This window comes from Phyllopteryx taeniolatus, chromosome 13 (genome assembly GCF_024500385.1).
Source record: "Phyllopteryx taeniolatus isolate TA_2022b chromosome 13, UOR_Ptae_1.2, whole genome shotgun sequence".
Taxonomy (NCBI): Eukaryota; Metazoa; Chordata; class Actinopteri; order Syngnathiformes; family Syngnathidae; genus Phyllopteryx; species Phyllopteryx taeniolatus.
This window is the reverse complement of record NC_084514.1, coordinates 3,649,780-3,668,661: the sequence shown is the minus strand read 5'-3', so window position 1 is coordinate 3,668,661 and position 18,882 is coordinate 3,649,780. Positions and strand designations below refer to the sequence as shown.

Here is an 18,882-nt window from a genome sequence, read left to right as displayed (position 1 = left end):
GACTTTGTCTTATAGCGGTTTGTTCTTGACAAGTTAGCATAGCAGTTGACACATCATGTACTCGAGCAAGAACTTTTGATTGATTTGCAACCACGTTGCTGTCATTCCAGTAATACTAATATTAAGTTAGTATTCTTTTCAAATTTAACTTTATTAATAATGTGAAATCTTTTTCATGTGGCTGAGAAATATATTTTTCGGGTACCTGATTATCTGTAACAGGGTTGCGCCAAACAAAGCAAAATACAATATATGATATGACGTAAAATTACTCAAAAAGTTTACCGTTTGATGGTTCAACTGGAAGACTCAACTTATATAGTTTTCTTACCTTTTTTATGAAAATATAAAAATAATTTTCAAAAATGTCGTCTAAATTGTCCTCCAATTATGGAATGACAGGTGTACCTATTGAACTGGCCGGTGGGACTTTTTGAGGTTGTCCTCGTGTGTCGATAGTCACGTGAGGTCACGTGATCATTGCACCTCTTCAGCAGCCTGTCCCCGAGCCAAAATACAATCGTCATATATATATATACACACACACACACACACACACAACACACACAACGGGGGACACAATGTGCATGCCGTAAGTTTACACTTTATTACGAGTTCGTTCACTCTCTCTTCGAAATAGTCGAGTTGGCGGTTGGGGCGTACCTCATAATATTACACGTTGTTTTGAAGCCTTTTTGGTACAGTTTGACATGAACGACATCCTGTTAGCCGCTAGCTAATACAGCAAGTTAACTGTTGTAATGGCGAGGAAGTAGGGTTGTAATTATGAGATAGAATGCAATATTATTGCATTAGCTATACAATAAATCGGTTTACGACGTAATTTTCGTTAACACGACGTAGTCTCTATCAGTAACCTACGCTAACGGTGTAGGAAAATTACAATTACAGTGAATATTTGTATGAAAAAAAACATCTTGGTCATAAATGTAAAACAGTAAAATATTAAACAGTCAATACAGTAACTCAGCGGGGTGTTCGGTTTACGACGAAGTTGAGTTTGCACAACACCGACGTAGCGCCATTTTGTACGTAAATCGAAATGTCCAGTCTGTCACTAACAATAGTTAGTCATATTCGCAGCAAATATTTGTATGAAAAACATTCCCAGGTGCATATAGATATCTCCTTTATCACTGTATCTCGACCCAAACGGTTATGGTAGACGTACGCCCAAAGTTTCTGGTATCTTCGGGGATTTTTCCTTTTTTTTTTTTTTTTTTTTCTCATGCAAGGTTCATGTGTGAGAAGTGTGGTTCTCTATCTGCTCCATATGTAAAGTGCCTTGAGATAACTTCTGTTGTGAATTGGCAATATACACATGCTTGAAATGTAGATAAAATTAAATTGAAACAAACAAAAAATCTAATGAAAAACAGTAAGTACATATGGGAGCGTCATAGTCTATCACCAACCTACTGTAACGCAGTAGAAAAGTCATAATTGCAGTAAATATTTGGATAAAAAAACATTTATAGGGCATAAATCTAAAGTAATGAAATGGGGAAAAAAAGTAAGTACGGCAGTAATTAAACAACAACATATTGTTACCCCACCCTGTAAACTAGTTCATTGTACGTCTTTCGTAACCACGAAACCGCATATGTCGAGACCATACCAAGCACCCCTGTACACTATCGTAAATTTTCGATCTCTCCCACCAGGTTGGCCGTGATCATCCCCTTGTTATTCAGCCCAATGGTGTGGAGTGGATACCTGGAATATGACCAAAATGTCTTGTGAGTAATTCACTTTTTCAATCATAACATCAACTTTTTGTGTCCAAAAAAACATATTTTGACATTGGAGCGCCTCTTAGCTATTTTATTATGTTTTTGACTTCTTAATAGATATTCAGATTTAAAAAAATAAAATAATACATATGCAGTGTCACAAATGACCTTTATCTTACTGTAGCTTACATTGAGTAGCCCGCAGTTATCAGCTGATCAGCTTTTCATTTCCACCACTGGACCTTTCCCTGCAAAATCTTGAGACATTTACCACCCTGCTTTATATGCCGTCAACCCCACAAGGAGCCTCGTCGGCCTGTTTGCCCTCTGCTAGAATCTTTCATCACGCTACTGTTCGCTGTCAAGTTGAGGGGCTATTAGATTATGGTCAAAGCAAGCTACTTTTCCACAAATCAGAAGGAGGTGACTGTAATTGTTTTCCATTCTTCTGAAGGATAATTAGTATATTTTTGTTCCATTCAGGGTGCCTGGGGACTGGACTCGTGTTGGGCGGCTTAGACCAACCGAGAAGCTTGAGCTGACCTTTGCACTCTTGCAGCAGAATGTTGACGTGTTGGAGGAGACACTCAAAGTGGTGTCTGACCCAGACTCGCCACAGTATGGTAGGACAACAAAGCTCAGATTTGTTTGCATACTTGCGCTGATAAAATCCCAACAGAATATGTTGAGCGACCAGCAGTATCACTTCCTCATTGCAAAGTCCAAAAAGAGCTTTCAGTTTTTAAGGTAAGGAGAGTCTCACTTTGGTCTTTCAATTTCTCTTTCAGTAAGTACTCCCATGCTAGTTCTTCCATCCGTTTTTCAATAAACCTTATCCTCATTAGGGTTGCGGGTCAGTACACTCTGGACTAGTTGCCAGCAGGGCGCATACAGACAAAAAAACATTTACACTCACATTAACACCTACACTCATTCGGAAAGTATTCACAGCGCTCCACTTTTTCCAAATTTTGTTATAGTATAGCCTTATTCCAAGGTTGTTGTTTTTTTTCTTCAAAATTCCACACACATATTTATCACCGCATTAAAAAAAAAAAAAGGAGGTAGATGAATGCAGTGATGTACAGACTGCTACTCTAAGGCGCTCTTGACCTCAGACTGGGGTGACAGTTCATCTTTCAGCAGGACAACAACCCTAAGCACACAGCCAAGATATCAAAGTGAGTGGCTTCAGGACAACTGTGAATGTCCTCTAAAGTCCCAGCCAGAGCCCATACTGAACAACACTGCACCGACGCTCCCCATCCAGCCTGATGACACTTAAGAGACACTGCAAAGACAAATGGGCAAAGCTTGTGGCATCATACTCAAAAAGACTTGAGGCTGTAATTGCTACCTTAGGTGAATCAGCAAAGTACTATCAATCAATTATTACTTTAAATATGCAATACTATGCATGCATACGATGCATATCCCAAAAATTTCCACACTATACATACTGGTATATCGTAATTCCTCAATAGGCCATGATACTGTATATCAGAGTGGGTCAATATTATACGGTTATATTCCACATGTTCAAATACCGCTGTAACATAACTGGACAGTATTTATTACTTACCAGATCTATCTAGCTGTCTAGTGAACAAAGGCTGTGAAACTAATGTACATCCATCCCAACTGACTTTGACTACACCCTGGACTGGTTGCCAGGAATATGACAATGAAAAAGATGACTAGTCACTCACACATTTCACACCGTCACTGAGTGGGAACTAAACCCATGCTTCCTGAAGTCAGGCAAATGTAGCACTATACCTTCAGTGACTTACTCATGTACATGTGATTTCTCATTTCTATTTTTCATTTTAATACATATGCAGAAAAAAAAATCATGTTGGCATTATTGAGTTTTGTGTGTAGAATTTTGAGGACAAAAAAAATAGACTTGAATAATTTTGGAATAAGGCCATAACATAACAAAATGTGGAAAAAGTGAAGCGCTGTGAATACTTTCTGAATGCACTGTGTGGACAATTTAGACTCCTCAATGAATCCAACGTATGTTTTTGGAAAGTGGGAGGACCTGGTGAAAACCCACACAAGCACAGGGAGAATATGCAAACTCCACAGATGAAGGCTGTAGCTGAGATTCGAACCCCAAATGTCCTTAATGTGAGGCAGAGTGATTAACCACTAGCCACACTATGCTGACACCGTCATTTCCCCATAGGTAAATACCTCCAGCTCGAGGAGGTGGCCTCCCTTGTGCGTCCGTCCGACGCGTCCCAAAAGGTGGTGCACAGCTGGCTGCAGAGTCATGGCGTCACAAACTGCTTGACGGTTCACACTCAGGACTTTTTGCAGTGCACCTTGACTGCAGAGTAAGCAAATCATTTTAAGCAACTCTTTCTTAATTCCTCTTTCTCAACAGCCGAGACAACGGTGCTGTTCACCCAAGACACACACAGAAATAATGGTTTTATGCTGATGTGGTTTTGGCTCACTTCTTCTTTCTGTTGTTGAAATCAGGCAAACATTCTGGATTTTCAGAAACAAGAAAATAAATAGTGTTGCTCCAGTCTTCTAAGACAATTCTGATACATTTCCGGTGGAACCTCTAAAGTTGAACACCCTATTTGTTATTCTAGCAATGATTTCAAGGAAAATGTGCAGTTAAATTCGAACAACCAACATGAATCATGTCAGGACAAACTTCAATGTCGCTCACAAGAGTGCATCAACAGATTTAATTTAGCTTTTTCTTTGGCTTATTATGGCTTTTTGTAACACAGTATCATCCTTCAGAAGTTGTGTTCAAAGAAGAAAGTGAAAAGGAGAAGAGAATTATGAGTTAAGCAGACATTCGTTCAAAACACTAACATTCCTGCGTCATGATACGTGTTGTCACTTGTTATCCAAGTTAAGGTAAATAGTTTTATTCTTTCGATGTTAACAGTGATAAATTTAGCTTATAAGCATAATTGCATAAAAGTCACTACCAATGTGCTTGCAAAAAGATATTTTTGGGTTTTTTGTCTGTGTATATTCTTTCAAACCGTAAAGGTTGATTGAGGCAACTGTACTACTGTTTGTTGATTTTTGTTTTTTTATGTTTTTGTTTTTGTTTTCAGAAAACATTCAAAAATGACTTTGGCAATGATGCTCTTAGGCTAACAATATTTTGTGTGTACTCATATCATTGATTGTGTTCTTGACTTGTGCATCAAGGGTTGCGGAGACACTGCTCCCGGGCAGCAGGTTCCAGCGTTACGTCCGAGACGGTCACTCCATCGTGAGGTCCTCTGCTCCCTACTCTGTTCCCAATGATGTTGCCCAACACCTAGATTTTGGTGAGCCTCATTTGTTTACGTCTAAAATGGCCACCTACCTGTGCTATCATGTTGTTCAAGTTGAATTTAAATCTTTTTTTTAACAGTGGGAGGGCTTCACCGCTTCCCTCCTAGAGGACACAAGCCCAGCATGGCCTCATCCAACTCAAAGGAGATGCACCGTAGCAATGGTTTTCATTTGGGAGTGACTCCTGCCGTTTTAAGAGCCTGTTACAATATGACTGTAACTGATGTGGGATCAGCTCAGAACAACAGCCAGGCTGTAGCACAGGTGCGACCCCCGCTATCAAAGTCTTACAGTATACAGAGTGGGCCAAAAGTAGATATACATTTTGGACATTTTTCATTTTATTACATTTACTGGTTCTTTCCTAGCGTCTTTTCCTTCATCACTGCTTTCCTTTTTCCCCTCAGTTCATTTTTATTCTTACCTCGTCGCCAAATTTTTTTTTTCTGCCTTCCTTTATTTCTCCCTTCCCTCCTTTCTGACCTTTTCTCTGCCTTCCTTCCCCTCAGACCTCCCCTTTTTTCCTGGCATCTTTTCCTCCCTGACCTCCTTCCTTCCTATGTTTCCTTGCTGCCTTTCTCCCTTCCCTCCTTTCTGACCTTTTCTCTGCCTTCCTTCCCCTCAGACCTCCCCTTTTTTCCTGGCATCTTTTCCTCCCTGACCTCCTTCCTTCCTATGTTTCCTTGCTGCCTTTCTTCCTTCCGTCGCTTAAACCGGCTTTTCTGCTTTCAAACCTTACCTTTCTTTCCATCTCAGACCTGCTCTTTCTTTCTTTCTTCCTTCCTTCCTTTCTTTCTCCCTTCGTTTCTGCCCTTTCTTCATCCAGACCTGCTTTTAATTTTGTATCCTCCCTTTGTTTTAAAACTGCTTTTCTGTCTTGCTTCTGTTCCTGTCCAATATTACTTTAGAATGCACTTACTTTGTTCTTGACTCAAATTATTTGCCATTATTCCCAGTATCTGTAAAAAAAAAAAAAAAAAAAAAAAAGTGTGCCTCTATTTTTAGCCCACCCTGTGTATGCAGTCACCTGCCAAAATATTTGGTACCCCTTCACTATTTGCGACTTAATACTAGAGCCGTGTTAAAAATAAAATAAAAAATACTGATTAATTTCTAGTTTGTATTCCTCTCATGTAGCATGTAAGCCAACCAAAATATTGAAAATGGCTGCAATGCAGTGCAGTAATACACCATTAACTACAGCAATCAAAACTGAGCATTGTTAGGATTTCAAAGGAAGAATATTTGATACACCTCTTGTATTGAATATCCTTATATTATTCGGGGGTACCTAATGAAGTCTTCGGTGAGTTTATACTGTATTGCACTTTTGGGCATTAGCTAGTTTTTTCTGTTGTAGTTCTTGGAGCAGTACTACAGCCCTGCGGATCTGGCGGAGTTCATGAGCCTTTATGGCGGCGGCTTCCAGCATCTATCCAAGGTGGATCGTGTTGTGGGGACGCAGGGCACTGGAAAGGTCGGTATAGAGGCCAGTCTGGACGTGGAGTACATCATGAGCACGGGGGCCAACATCCCCACGTGGGTCTTCACTAATCCAGGTCTGTAATCAAAGTCTGTGCACAGTCGCATTTAGTTGTCTATTTCATTGTACCATTTCTAAAGATCATCTGCACTTTACGTTATATCCATATTGTAAATTTTTATATATTTTTTTTGCGTGATTCAGGCTTACATAGCTCTTTGTATCTATCTATCTGTCCGTCCGTCCATCCATCCATCCATCCATCCATCCATCCATCCACCCACCCATCAACCCACCCACCCACCTACCTAACCCATCCACCCACAAACCCATCTGTCGTCGTGTTCCAGGTCGTCACGAGTCCCAGGAGCCGTTCCTCCAGTGGGTGGTCCTGCTCAGCAACATGTCTGACCTGCCTTGGGTCCACACCATCAGCTATGGGGACGACGAGGACAGTCTGTCCACCGCCTACATGCAGCGCATCAACACCGAGTTTATGAAGGCCGGCGTCAGGGGCCTCTCGTTACTTTTTGCTTCTGGTCAGTAATAGGAAGGAACAGTACTGCAAAATTGTATAGCTGATTAAATAACAGTAAGATGATGAGGATACATTTATTACTTCTGCCAAAAGGAAGTTTTGTCAGTTAACTTTAACCATTAGGGGAGTACTTTAGGTCAAAATTCACGAATAAATAGATTAAAAAAATAAATTTTCAACAATCTATATTGACTCATGTCATATTAGAAGCCCTTGATGTGGACTTTTTGTACAGTATTCGTAACTGTTTTGTTGGTATGCCCTCATATGATGGCACAACAAGTCCCCCCCCCTCTGCCCCCCCAATGACTGTAGTGCTCTCCCGGTATATTGTTGTGCACCCAATGCGGCCCCGCAACATCGCAGCTTTTTTGTGACGCAGAGCTTGTCAATCACAGAAATCCTCGCTCTATTGCAGAAATATGCAGTTTATAGTGATTGTTTTTTAAATGTATTTGTATCGTGTACTTACTGTAATGCCCTCACATATGGGAAAGGAGAGCCACAGTTGCCAGGGTCTTCACCCCAGGCACTGAGCAGCAGCCCAATACCATCTCCACATTCAGAACCAAAACAAAAGCAATTTGTAGTAAGATGAAAAATTTTAAAGCAGTTACTAGAGGATCATTAATGTGATATGTTCATTAATGTGATATGTTTACGAATTGAATTAAGAAATTCTTTTAATCTGGATCAGGCGTGTCCAAACTTTAGAAAAAATGAACGGGCTACTATAAAAGTCTTCCACTTTAGTTTTAAACCAATCCATCATCAAGCAATTGACTCTATGTATGCGGCCCTTGCGCATTTGGGATACTGTGGCGTGCAACGCATAGTAGCAACATGGGAAACGTGTTGAAACTCAAAATCGAGGTGACGCTGAATATAGCACGCAGGCAGGGGGAGAACATGCAAATTCCACACAGGCGAGGCCGGATGTGAACCCGGGTCCTCAGAACTGTGAGGCAGATGTCCTAACGAGTCGTCCACTGTGCCGCCGCCCCCCAGCACTTTTTTTTTAAATGTATTTTTTATTTTCTCTATGAATAACTGCGGGCCACATCCAAATGTTATTTCTAGTATACGTAGTTTGGACACCCCTGATCTACAAATGTTTCTTTTTATCTGGTGTTAACATTCTTTAACAGTAGTTTTTCTTTGTGTTTTGAAGGTGACAAACGTTTAATCCTTTGAAGAAGTCTGTGTTTTGAATTCAGTCTGATGTTGCGTTGCATTCAGGTGACAGCGGTGCTGGCTGTTGGCACATGGCTAAACAGCAAAACTCCTTCAGGCCCAGTTTTCCCGCCTCAAGGTAACAACTCTGAACCTTGCAACCAAACCCATGACAATCACAAAATGTATTTATAAAAAAAAACAAAACAAAACAAAAAAGCACCTCGTTTCCAGCCCTTACGTGACCACAGTGGGTGGAACCTCGTTCAAGAACCCTTTCAAGTTGACTTATGAAGTAACGGATTACATCAGTGGAGGGGGCTTCAGTAATGTCTTCCAGATGCCTAACTACCAAGTAGGAATACGACGTGAACTTTGTTGTTATAATTGAGTCAACCACAACAACAAGCATCAAGTCAAACTGTCCAAATAAATGCAGTGCATTGATTCCCGCAGGCCAGCGCTGTGGCCGGATATCTGAAGACTGTAGCGGCAACCCTCCCTCCTAAATCGTACTTCAACGTCAGCGGAAGAGCATATCCAGACATTGCAGCTCTGTCGGATAACTACTGGGTGGTCATTAACAGAGTGCCCGTGCCTTGGGTGTCTGGGACATCGGTAAAATTGTTCAGATTACTTTTTTTTTAATCACGACTATTGTACAGTAGAGAATCTCAAACCTTTTGGGTCCAGGGACTTAATTCCAAGGACCCCCCCCCACCACAATCCTATTACCAATTAAACATTACTACCACGTATACCCATAAATGTTATAGGGATTAAATTGTTGCATATTTTTGGGAAAAAAGTTAAAATGTTATCACAATATTTAAAAAAAAATAATAATGTTCAGTGTTATGAGAATAGTCTTTTTTTAAAAGAAAATAAAGTCATAATGTTATATTAAAGTCAGTTTGAGAAGAAAGTCATTTTAACAGACGGAATTCAAAAACAGAACTTTATTATTGGACAGCACGGTGAGTGACTGGTTACCACATCTGCCTCACAGTTCTGAGGACCCGGGTTCAAATCCTGGCTTCGCCTGTGTGGAGTTTGCATGTTCTCCCCGTGGCTTCGTGGTTTTCTCTGGGTACTCTGTTTACCTCCCATATTCCAAAAACATGCATGGTAGGTTAATTGAAGACTCTAAATAACGTGTAAGTGTGAATGTGGGTACGAATGGTTGTTTGTTAATATGTGCCCTGCAATTGGCTGGTGACCAGTTCAGGGTGTACCCCTCCTTTCGCCCGAAGATAGCTGGGATAGGCTCCAGCACGCCCGCGGCCCCAGTGAGGATAAATTGTACTGAAAATGAATGAACTTTATTCTTGTAAGATTACGCCTTTAATTCAAGAAAAAAAAATATGCCTTTTGTTCTTGAAAGAAAATGGGACTTCATTCGTGTAATACACCTTTTGTTCTGGGGAAAAAAATATCTTTATTCATGCAAGGCATTTCAGATTTATGTGAAAATACATCACAATCATATCAGGCCTTTTAATTGGCCCAAACTTCAGATAGGGAGGGGTAATTTATGTATCCTCTATGTTTTATTGGCATGCTGGTCCCCATTTGTATGTCTAGTTGTTTTAATCATGTGACATAATTCGGACCTCAGAGTGTCCAGGGAACCCCAGTTTGAGAACCACTGAGAGTAGCTGGGGCAAATCTCAAGAACCACTTCTGCAAAATAAGTAAGTTGAAGTCATTAGTAGGGTAGTGGTTCGTATAGCTTAGAGTTTGAAAGCCCTGACCTCAACCCTATCAAACACCTTTAGGATGAATTAAGAGCAGTTTGTGAGCTAGGCCCTCTCCGGGGTCCTGCATCAATAACATTACTACTGTTCTTCTAGCTGACTGATTGTGAGGCTAATGTTGTTGCCTGCAAGTGTACTCAATTTTTTTTGGTGTCATTCCAGGCATCAACCCCGGTGGTTGGTGGGATGTTTTCTCTAATCAATGATAAACGTCTGACGAAGGGCCTTCCCGTCCTTGGCTTCCTCAACCCTCGCCTCTACAAGCTCAAGGGACAGGCCCTGTTTGATGTCAGTCAATATTCCACTCCGCAAAGCTCTATTCTACCTTCTAAATCTTATTAATGCATGAAAGTTAGATTTTTGTTCACCATCTACATTTTGGCAGAAGAAGGTACTACATACCGCTGATGTGGTACTACAGTGGGTACGGAAAGTTTTCAGACCCCCTTAAATTTTTCACTCTTTGTTATGTTGCAGCCATTTGTTAAAATAATTTAAGTTAATTTTTTTCCTCATTAATGTACACACAGCACCCCATATTGACAGGAAAAAAAAATTAATTGTTGAAATTTTTGCAGATTTATTAAAAAACATATTATCCCACAGCCTGTGGGATATTTCAGTTTTTCTTTTTTAATACATCTGCAAAAATTTCAACAATTACATCTTTTTTCCCTGTCAACATGGGGTGAGTGTGTGTACATTAATTAGAAAAAAAATAACTTAAATGATTCTAACAAATGGCTGCAATATAACAAAGAGTGGAAATTTTAAGGGGGTCTGAAAACTTTCCGTACCCACTGTATATCTAACACCAAGTTAGCCAGTGACATAAACTACTGCTGGTCAGTCATTGGTCAAGCAGATTCATCATTCATTTGTTAGAATACATACTAATGTAAAAAAAATAATAATAATAATCTAATAAAATAGCTTGCCCTGTTGCTGTGCCTTACAGTGCAGTATAATACTCCATAGTCTAAACTTTGCTCTATGTTCTTGCTCCCCTTTATCTCATCTAAAATGTGTCCTTACAGTGACCAACAGACATGAGGTATATCCAGGGGATCTTGTGTTCTCTTCTCTTGGTTTTGTTTGTTTCTTCCGACTGATGCCTTCATTGCAGCGTGTTTTTTTGCAGCTTCCAACTGTACTATGTTGAATGTGAAAACTTAGTAGAGTTGAACTGTGCCACTACTGTGCAGTGGAGTGAGGGGGAAATTGATGGCCAATGTCGACAAAAGTTCAGTTAATGCAAAATTGGTTTAAATAAGTGATGATGAAATTCATGTATAAAGCATTCTATCAATGGTTTGTGTGCTGTTATGTCTCCAGGTGACTGAAGGATGTCACCTGGGCTGCTTTGACGAGCAGGTTCAGGGTCAAGGATTCTGTGCTGCACCATCGTGGGACCCGGTGACAGGCTGGGGAACTCCAAACTACCCTGCACTACTGGCTGCCCTCCTAGCCTAGTGGAAGTCAGTCAGTCAGTCTCCACTCTTGACAGGTACCAAACATCTTCACAGCCAGTGTGGTTGGCTGCCAACGCTGTGGGATTTTATTCAGTTATTCTTTTAACGTATCATTGATTTACTCAGGTCTGCAGGGAGGTTATAAAGGCTGTGTTAGAACGTTGTTTTTTTTTTTAACCTTGGTTTGAATTTTTTCCACAGCCCCACTGCACTTAGTTTACCTAATCCGTGTATCATTTGTTCCTTCCATTTCCACGTGTCAATCAAAAAAAAAGTCAGATTATTTTGTTTTTTAATCCAACACAGAAACAACAGATTTTTCATTTCAATTTTAAGCTCTGATCAAAATGGAAAGAATGCACTGATTTTTCTGTTCCTGCTTTACACACTTGTAACTGACCCACATTTTTGTGCCAATTTTATAAGCAGATGAGCAGTGTGAGGTGTACTTAAAGGGGTCACTATGCTTAAATATGCGGATATACTCATATTTTTGCCATATAACGGATGCTAAAATCTTTTCACATTTTTGCACACTAAAAATCTGTCATGTGATCCGGTTAAGACTGGATTTTAAGTAGGCTGTTATGGTGTACAGCCATTGACGAAGCTATCCATCCATCCATTTTCTTTACCGCTTCTCCTCACTAGGGCCGTAAGCTGATACAAACAAACAACCATTCGCGCTCACATTCACACTTACGGGCAATTTAGTGTCTTCAATCAACCTACCACGCATGTTTTTGGGACATGGGGAAAAAAACGGGGTGCCCGGAGAAAATTCACCCAGGCACGGGGAGAACATGCAAACTCCACACAGGCGGGGCCGGGATTTGAACCCCAGTCCTCAGAACTGTGAGGTAGATGTCCGAACCAGTCGACCACAGAGTCGTGACGAAGCTAATGCACTGAAATAATATTTAAAGATGTTTAATTTTTTTAAGTGCCAATCCCGGAGCTGTAATTCAAGTGCTGCTTGTCCTGTGATGTCATAAAAAAGATTCTGTGATTGTTCCAAATTAATTAGTCTAGTTTGTGCTGAAGGAAATGCAAATGAAACTGAGCTGCTGTGCAGTCATTTTTGTTCATTGCTGTAACTAATAAACAGAATTTGTTGGTGATTGGATTCATTTTCCGACTAGATTAAATTGTCCAAGAATGCTAATGAAATGATGGAACTATGAAAGACAATCTAAGGGAAAAAACATTTTAATCAGCGATCTCTATGGATAGTCACATGGCTGTTATCTACAACATGACTGATATTGCGTTGTACAAAATGAAAATAAATCCCTCTTTCGAACACAAAGGAAAGTAAAACTGAAGGAAGAGCAACAGGATCCTCTCAATCAGCACAGCATTAATGTCAATCAGTGTACAATATGCACACTTGGGAGGAGTAGAAAATTGAAAAAGGGTCGCTGCTAGCTGACGAGCATTGCAACTGTTTGACTTTCAATGTAAAACATTGCAGCTGACTGTGTTCCGATATATAAATAAATTTGTAGGTGCAGAGAACCAAGTAGAAAGAGTTCAATTCGATAAGCCGGAGTCAGACAGCCTCGAACGTCAGTGTTCTCATCTCCACACGCATACAGAGAAAGTCTGTTAAAGGTCTGTGTTGAAAGATTATACAAAGGGCAACAATCTGTTATCTCACAAGCAAGCAGGCCGCACGGAACATTGTCTGTCAAGGAGATGTGGCGTGTCCTCCAGTCCAGTGTACGCTTGTGTCACCGTGGGTCCGTTCACTGATTGTTCTTTGCTTTGGCGTGTGTGAGGATGTGAGACTTAAGGTTGGTGGACTGGGCAAATTTCTTGTTGCAGCCGTCAAAGGGGCACACGTACGGGCGGTCCCCTGTGTGGATACGCACATGCGTGCGCAAGTTAAAGTCCAAGGAGAACCTCTTGCCGCAACCCTCAAACGTGCACTGGAGAAAGAGAAGGGGTGTTTGGATTATATTTAACTAGAACAGGGCTTCTCAAACATTTTGAGTCCAATTTAACGAAGGACCCCCTCATAATCTTAAAGTCAATTAAACAATTAAACGCCACAAATATTTTTAAAAAGGTGTAACGTTAGAGTAAAGTTGTATTTTCCAAGAAAAAAAGTAATTTTTACAAAAACAAAGACTGATTCTGTTGGGATAAAAGTCTTACATTGTTCCCCCATGTTTGTCATTCACTAATCCCAAAATCACCTCCTCACCAATTTTATTCCTCCGTTATTTGCTGAAAAGCACAGACCAAAGCCCTGTTTTATATAACAGTAGTGCTTTGGCACAATCTTGTTGCCAAGGAACTATGTTGAGCTGATATAAGGAGCGTCTATCAGACAAATTCTGCATAACAAACTCTGTTTACGTTATGAATGTTGTATTTGTTTGTGGGACCCCCTCGAAAATGAGAAACTGCATCTCAAGGGGCTATCCTTAACAAATTAAATTAAAACCTAATCCCCGTCTATTACAAAAGTGGTGAATTACTCCCATCTTGTGGCAGCTACTGGCAATTCTAAACTTTTTTTAGGGGGGCTCTCAATTAGTCATGGTGGGTCGCACGGGAATAGCGGTGGATTACAGTCATATTTTTTTCGAGAAAAAAGTTGGAATATAAGAATAGACTGTAAAGTCAATCTTTACAACAAAAAAAACAGGACTTGTGTAATAATACGCCTTTATTCATAAAGCGATGTCAGATGTGTGTGATGATACATCACAATCATAGAGCTTTTCATTGACCTGCAGCATAGGTAGGAAGGAGTAATTGGTTTATTATGTTTGCTTTATCGGTGCGCCATTCCTCATATGTAGCTGTACACTTTTTAAATGATGATAAATTCGGCTTGCAGACCCACCCCAGTTTGAGAAATAGTGCTGTAGAAAACTCTACAAATGACGAGGCCCACCTGGAAAGGTTTCTCTCCTGTGTGTACGAGTTGATGTCTTTTCAGTTTGGAGCTCTCCACGAAGGCTTTGCCGCACTCGGCGCAGACGTGCACACGAGGCCCGTGGGTGTGCAAGTGCTTCCTCATCGCAGAGTTGTCCCGGAACATCTTGGTGCAGCCCTGAGGATCAAATAATTTTGACAACACAAATTGGGATACCTGTGCAGGTTTGTAACCTGCCAGATTGCAACGGTTTGTATTATACTACACACCTCTTCGTACTTTCTTCTTATTTCACAATGTTGCTCTTAAATATGTTCTAAATATGCTACATTACTGTAAGCGTGTCAATAATTAAATAAGCTCCTTAATTACAGACAGTGGCATATTCATGTACTATTGTTAACTTCCGTGATCACACTTAATTAAGAGTTAATTCCTTCCATGCAATTTAGAAATCTGCACATGTGGGTTGTTTCTGTGTTCATTGAAAGTAAACACAGTCTTATGTGATATGTGTCACTTGAAATGTCCATAGAAAATTGGATATAGGAAATAAATCTGAATTGGGCACTTGGACCAGCACTGTAAATCCCATCTTAAAATTTTAGTTACACAACACATGCATTACTTTTCGTGTAGGCTGGGCAAATAATCAATTTTACCTTTTAATTTGTATATTGCATTGAGTGATATTTATTTGTTAATCGCCTGCGATTTTGTTTTTGTTTTAAATGGGGATAAAATAGTTTTTAAGACCAAAAAAACACTTTTTTGCAGTTTCCGTAGTTCAAAGCATGACATGACCAAGAGCAGGTCACTCACTTTGTGTGGACAGGCTATCGTCCTGGGTGCGTCGTCTTCTTTCACTTTCTTTGGCTTCATTCTGGAAATTAAAAACGAAATATTAACGGAGTATGCATAATTCTCTCAGTGTGTTCTAAATGAGTGCCTACGTACCTCGCGAATTCTGCCAGCTGTTTGGGGTCCGAGAGGTCGATGCCCGGGATGCCCCCTGGAGGCAGCTTCTTCCCCGTCATGTACTCTGAATAGTCAGGAGGAGAGTTTTCACCCGTGATTTGCTCTTCATGGTCAATGTCCTTCTTGTCATCTAAATCACATAGTCGGAATTCAAATGCCGATAAAGACAAATGGACCCGATAACATAATAAAACAGTTATATACTTCAGATGGGAGCTGGGGGGGCACCTGATCAAAATCACTTTGTATAGGTATCAATTATGTATGTGGGAGCTATATTATAGTACGTATGCATTTTGTTTTCCACTTCCTGGTGAATATTGGGCTTCTGGGTGTAATTATCTGGATGAAGCTAATATGCACTGTAACCTTTACAGGTGAACTTAATTTGGCCTTCTCAAAACTTTTAAAGGTCCTGTATTTTGGCTATTTAGACCTCCATAGAGTGAGTCTCTAACATGGACTTATATAAAAGTGTCAATTTCAGAAAAAAAAACAAAAACAAAAAAACACCTTGGTTTTGCCATACGAGTGTCCAGAAGACCCCTCTCACAGCTACTTCTGTTTGAACCAGTTTGGTATCTGCTTTGTCCATATTTGGCATAATTGGTTGCCTCCGTGTGGAGGACCCACTTGTGAGATGCACCATAGAGCCAAATATTACATCCCAAATACAAGAAAAGTTGGTTTGACAAAACATGTCTCCTTTAAATGAACGTCCAACTGTTCAACGTTTCAGTACTTTTTGTTGGTTTCACGCTTAGGTCTTCCTTCAGCAAAACTTTGGAGTTGCGATGACATTGGTTAGCAAAAGTGGAGTGAAATTATTATTATTTTTTTTTTATATTTGAAATAGTGCTGTCTCTTCCTGTTGAAAGGAAACACTTTTCCTTCTCGCCTGACCCAATGGCGTTTTCTCAAAATTAAAAAGGAAAGGTGATATGAAGGCCCCGTGACACTGTAATAATAATAATACATTTCACTCATATAGTGCTTTGATTGATACTCAATTTACGATTTACAATTGCAAACATAATTTATTCATTCCACATTCACACCCTAGTGGTGGCAAGCTACTTGCCACTTCGTTTAAATGACTTTAAGCATGTAATTAAACAGCTTTTCAGATTTACAACACGTCTATTTATATTTATATGAATTAAATGAAAACTTAAATAAATAGCTCCCTAAAGTTTTCGACAGCAAATAGTTTCCACAAATTTCAATACAACTGAAATGTTAATCTTTCACTTGTGTTTGTTTTAACTTATAACAAAAACTAAAAGTGCAGGGAGTTCCCAGGGTCAACAGCATATCTTATAAAGTTGAAATTATATAAAATTTGAATTAATTACTTAATAGCTCCCTGCAGTTTACGCAGTTTTTAATTGATCTCTTATCAGCCGTCGGATTAAAAAAATCCATTTGATCCATTCACGGATCAAACGCCTGTTGTGAATATCACATCAACTGCTTGTTAGACAACAAACAGCGAGTTGTGCAAAGAGTACGCAAACATTCGTTGAACAGTTGGGACATCCAAAAAATTAAGTTCACCTGCAAAGTGCATTTTAGGTTCATCCTGAAATTTGAAACTTTTTGTGAGCGGTGTATGTTCGTTGCCTTCATAAAGGCTGGGACACACACCTTTAGATCCTTTGCAGAAACGTGACCGCTCAACGTTTATCACGATGTGATTAAGCTTTGGAAAACAATCGAAACTGCTATTTACATACATTTAAATACTGTGATGAGTTCCAAAAATGAGCTAACTGCCGAATTACATGGCACACGACGCGACGCTAACTTATCCGAAAATATGATAAATTTACAAAAAAAGAAACGTTCGTATCAACGTCGATATTCGTGTCATATTGAAGTAGCTTATATTAGAGGGGGGGACAGTTAATGGCAAAACCAGTAACGATCCAAAAGTTGGTGGAAAAACGAGGGTCCTTGAAGGCACCGCGTCCGCCGTTGTGAAGTGCGCCATCGAGGCCTACTAGCGGATCCCGGAGCGCATTTAGCTCCACTCGCCGCCATCTTCGTGGGCCAAATAAACGCCATTTTTTCGGGCCGCCATACTTTCTCGACCGGGGAAATATGGCGGCGCCCATCGGCACAGAAAACATGGCTTCCCATAAAAACAAAAACAGTCCAATTGAAGTCCAAGCAGCTTTTCTTAATCGTCAAACTGGCGTCAACTTTTGTCAGAGGACAAGGCCTCGGCGGAGGCCCCGTAACGACCACACACACACACTGAGAACAAAGCCATTGCAGGAATTCACGCAAAACTTACCCGAAGCCCACATCGTCACGGAGAACTCTCCTTCCAACGTCTTGATCTGCACTTGCTTCTGTTCCCATTTTCTGCCCATGTCGGCGCCGCTTAGATAGCTCTTTTTGCCCGATTTCTTGCCACTTCCAGCCCTCTTCATCCGGCCCGTTGTCGAGCTTCTCCCCGCGACTGTGACCAGAGTCTGTTCGATGTAGTCCTCCTCCACGGCGGGCACCGGGATGAGGATTTGGTCTTGGAAGCCGTCATCCGTGTGCAATTCCGAGTCGTCCTCGCCTACCACCTCCTCCCGGGTCTGCACCAGAATCACCTCTTGGTGCGGGAGAATCGAGTGCGGGTCGTCCGTGTCAAGCGGTTGTAAGGCGATCATAGGCTGGTGCTCGCCGTCTTCCCCGACAACTGTTGTTTCGATGGTCTCCACTTCGATTTCGTGCAGTTCCACTATTTCGGCCGGCATTTCGGAGCCGTCCGCCTCAATGTACAGGGTGTCCCCCGAAGCCATGACTTGTTATTCCCTTCTTTTAGCCCCCTCCACCTTCGAATGTTTTATTTAGTCCACAGTGGCCTCTCCTCTGTGTACTCTTCTTCCTCCTCCCTCTCCGACAACTCAGCAACAACGTATACTCTCGTCGACACGCTGCTCCAGTTATCAAGTCTCGCGTGATTTGGATCAAGGCTTTCTCGAAGCAACGATAGACACATTAGATAGATTGATTTTATTTTAATTTTTTTCCTTCTGATCTAATTTTGCTCCAATTCCACCAGGTGAAATAATTTTTTTTTTAATTTGTTTTAATTTATTAGAATTTTTTGGGGCTGTTGTATGTTGCTTTAGTTCTATTTCCCCCTGAGTCACTTATTTTGTATTTATACTTAAATCATTAAGAACAACAAAGAATGTATTCTCTTAAAAATTCATTTATAATATACAGTAAATATATAATACACACACGTATATATGTGTGTGTGTATATGTATGTGTGTGTATGTATATATATATATATATATGTATATGTGTATATATGTATATGTATATATATATATATATATATATATATATATATATATATATATATATATGTGTATATATATATGTATATATATATACATATATATACACACACACATATACATATATATATGTGTGTGTGTATATGTATGTGTGTGTATGTATATATATATATGTATATATATGTGTATATATATATATATATATATAT

The 18,882-nt window shown here is 40.2% G+C and overlaps 2 protein-coding genes across 3 annotated transcripts; one reads left to right on the top strand and one right to left on the bottom strand.

The window, feature by feature from the left end:
• Positions 1 to 478: 478 nt before the first annotated feature.
• On the top strand, positions 479 to 12,624 carry tpp1 (tripeptidyl peptidase I). Its single transcript, XM_061794842.1, has 13 exons — positions 479 to 592; positions 1,686 to 1,760; positions 2,238 to 2,377; positions 3,949 to 4,099; positions 4,947 to 5,068; positions 5,155 to 5,339; positions 6,436 to 6,634; positions 6,909 to 7,097; positions 8,336 to 8,408; positions 8,504 to 8,624; positions 8,726 to 8,887; positions 10,189 to 10,314; positions 11,362 to 12,624. Exons 1-13 carry the CDS (start codon positions 582 to 584, stop codon positions 11,497 to 11,499), a joined length of 1,692 nt encoding a protein of 563 aa, XP_061650826.1. The 5' UTR covers positions 479 to 581; the 3' UTR covers positions 11,500 to 12,624.
• A 67-nt stretch (positions 12,625 to 12,691) lies between these two features.
• On the bottom strand, positions 12,692 to 18,286 carry yy1a (YY1 transcription factor a). Of its 2 annotated transcripts, none has more exons than XM_061794843.1 (5): positions 17,666 to 18,286; positions 15,346 to 15,496; positions 15,211 to 15,271; positions 14,407 to 14,565; positions 12,692 to 13,429 (listed from the first exon to the last, which is right to left on the bottom strand). In XM_061794843.1, exons 1-5 carry the CDS (start codon positions 18,162 to 18,164, stop codon positions 13,247 to 13,249), a joined length of 1,053 nt encoding a protein of 350 aa, XP_061650827.1. In that variant the 5' UTR covers positions 18,165 to 18,286; the 3' UTR covers positions 12,692 to 13,246. The 2 variants fall into 2 exon arrangements, with proteins under 2 accessions (XP_061650827.1, XP_061650828.1); XM_061794844.1 differs by having other exon boundaries at positions 15,346 to 15,430.
• Positions 18,287 to 18,882: the final 596 nt, after the last annotated feature.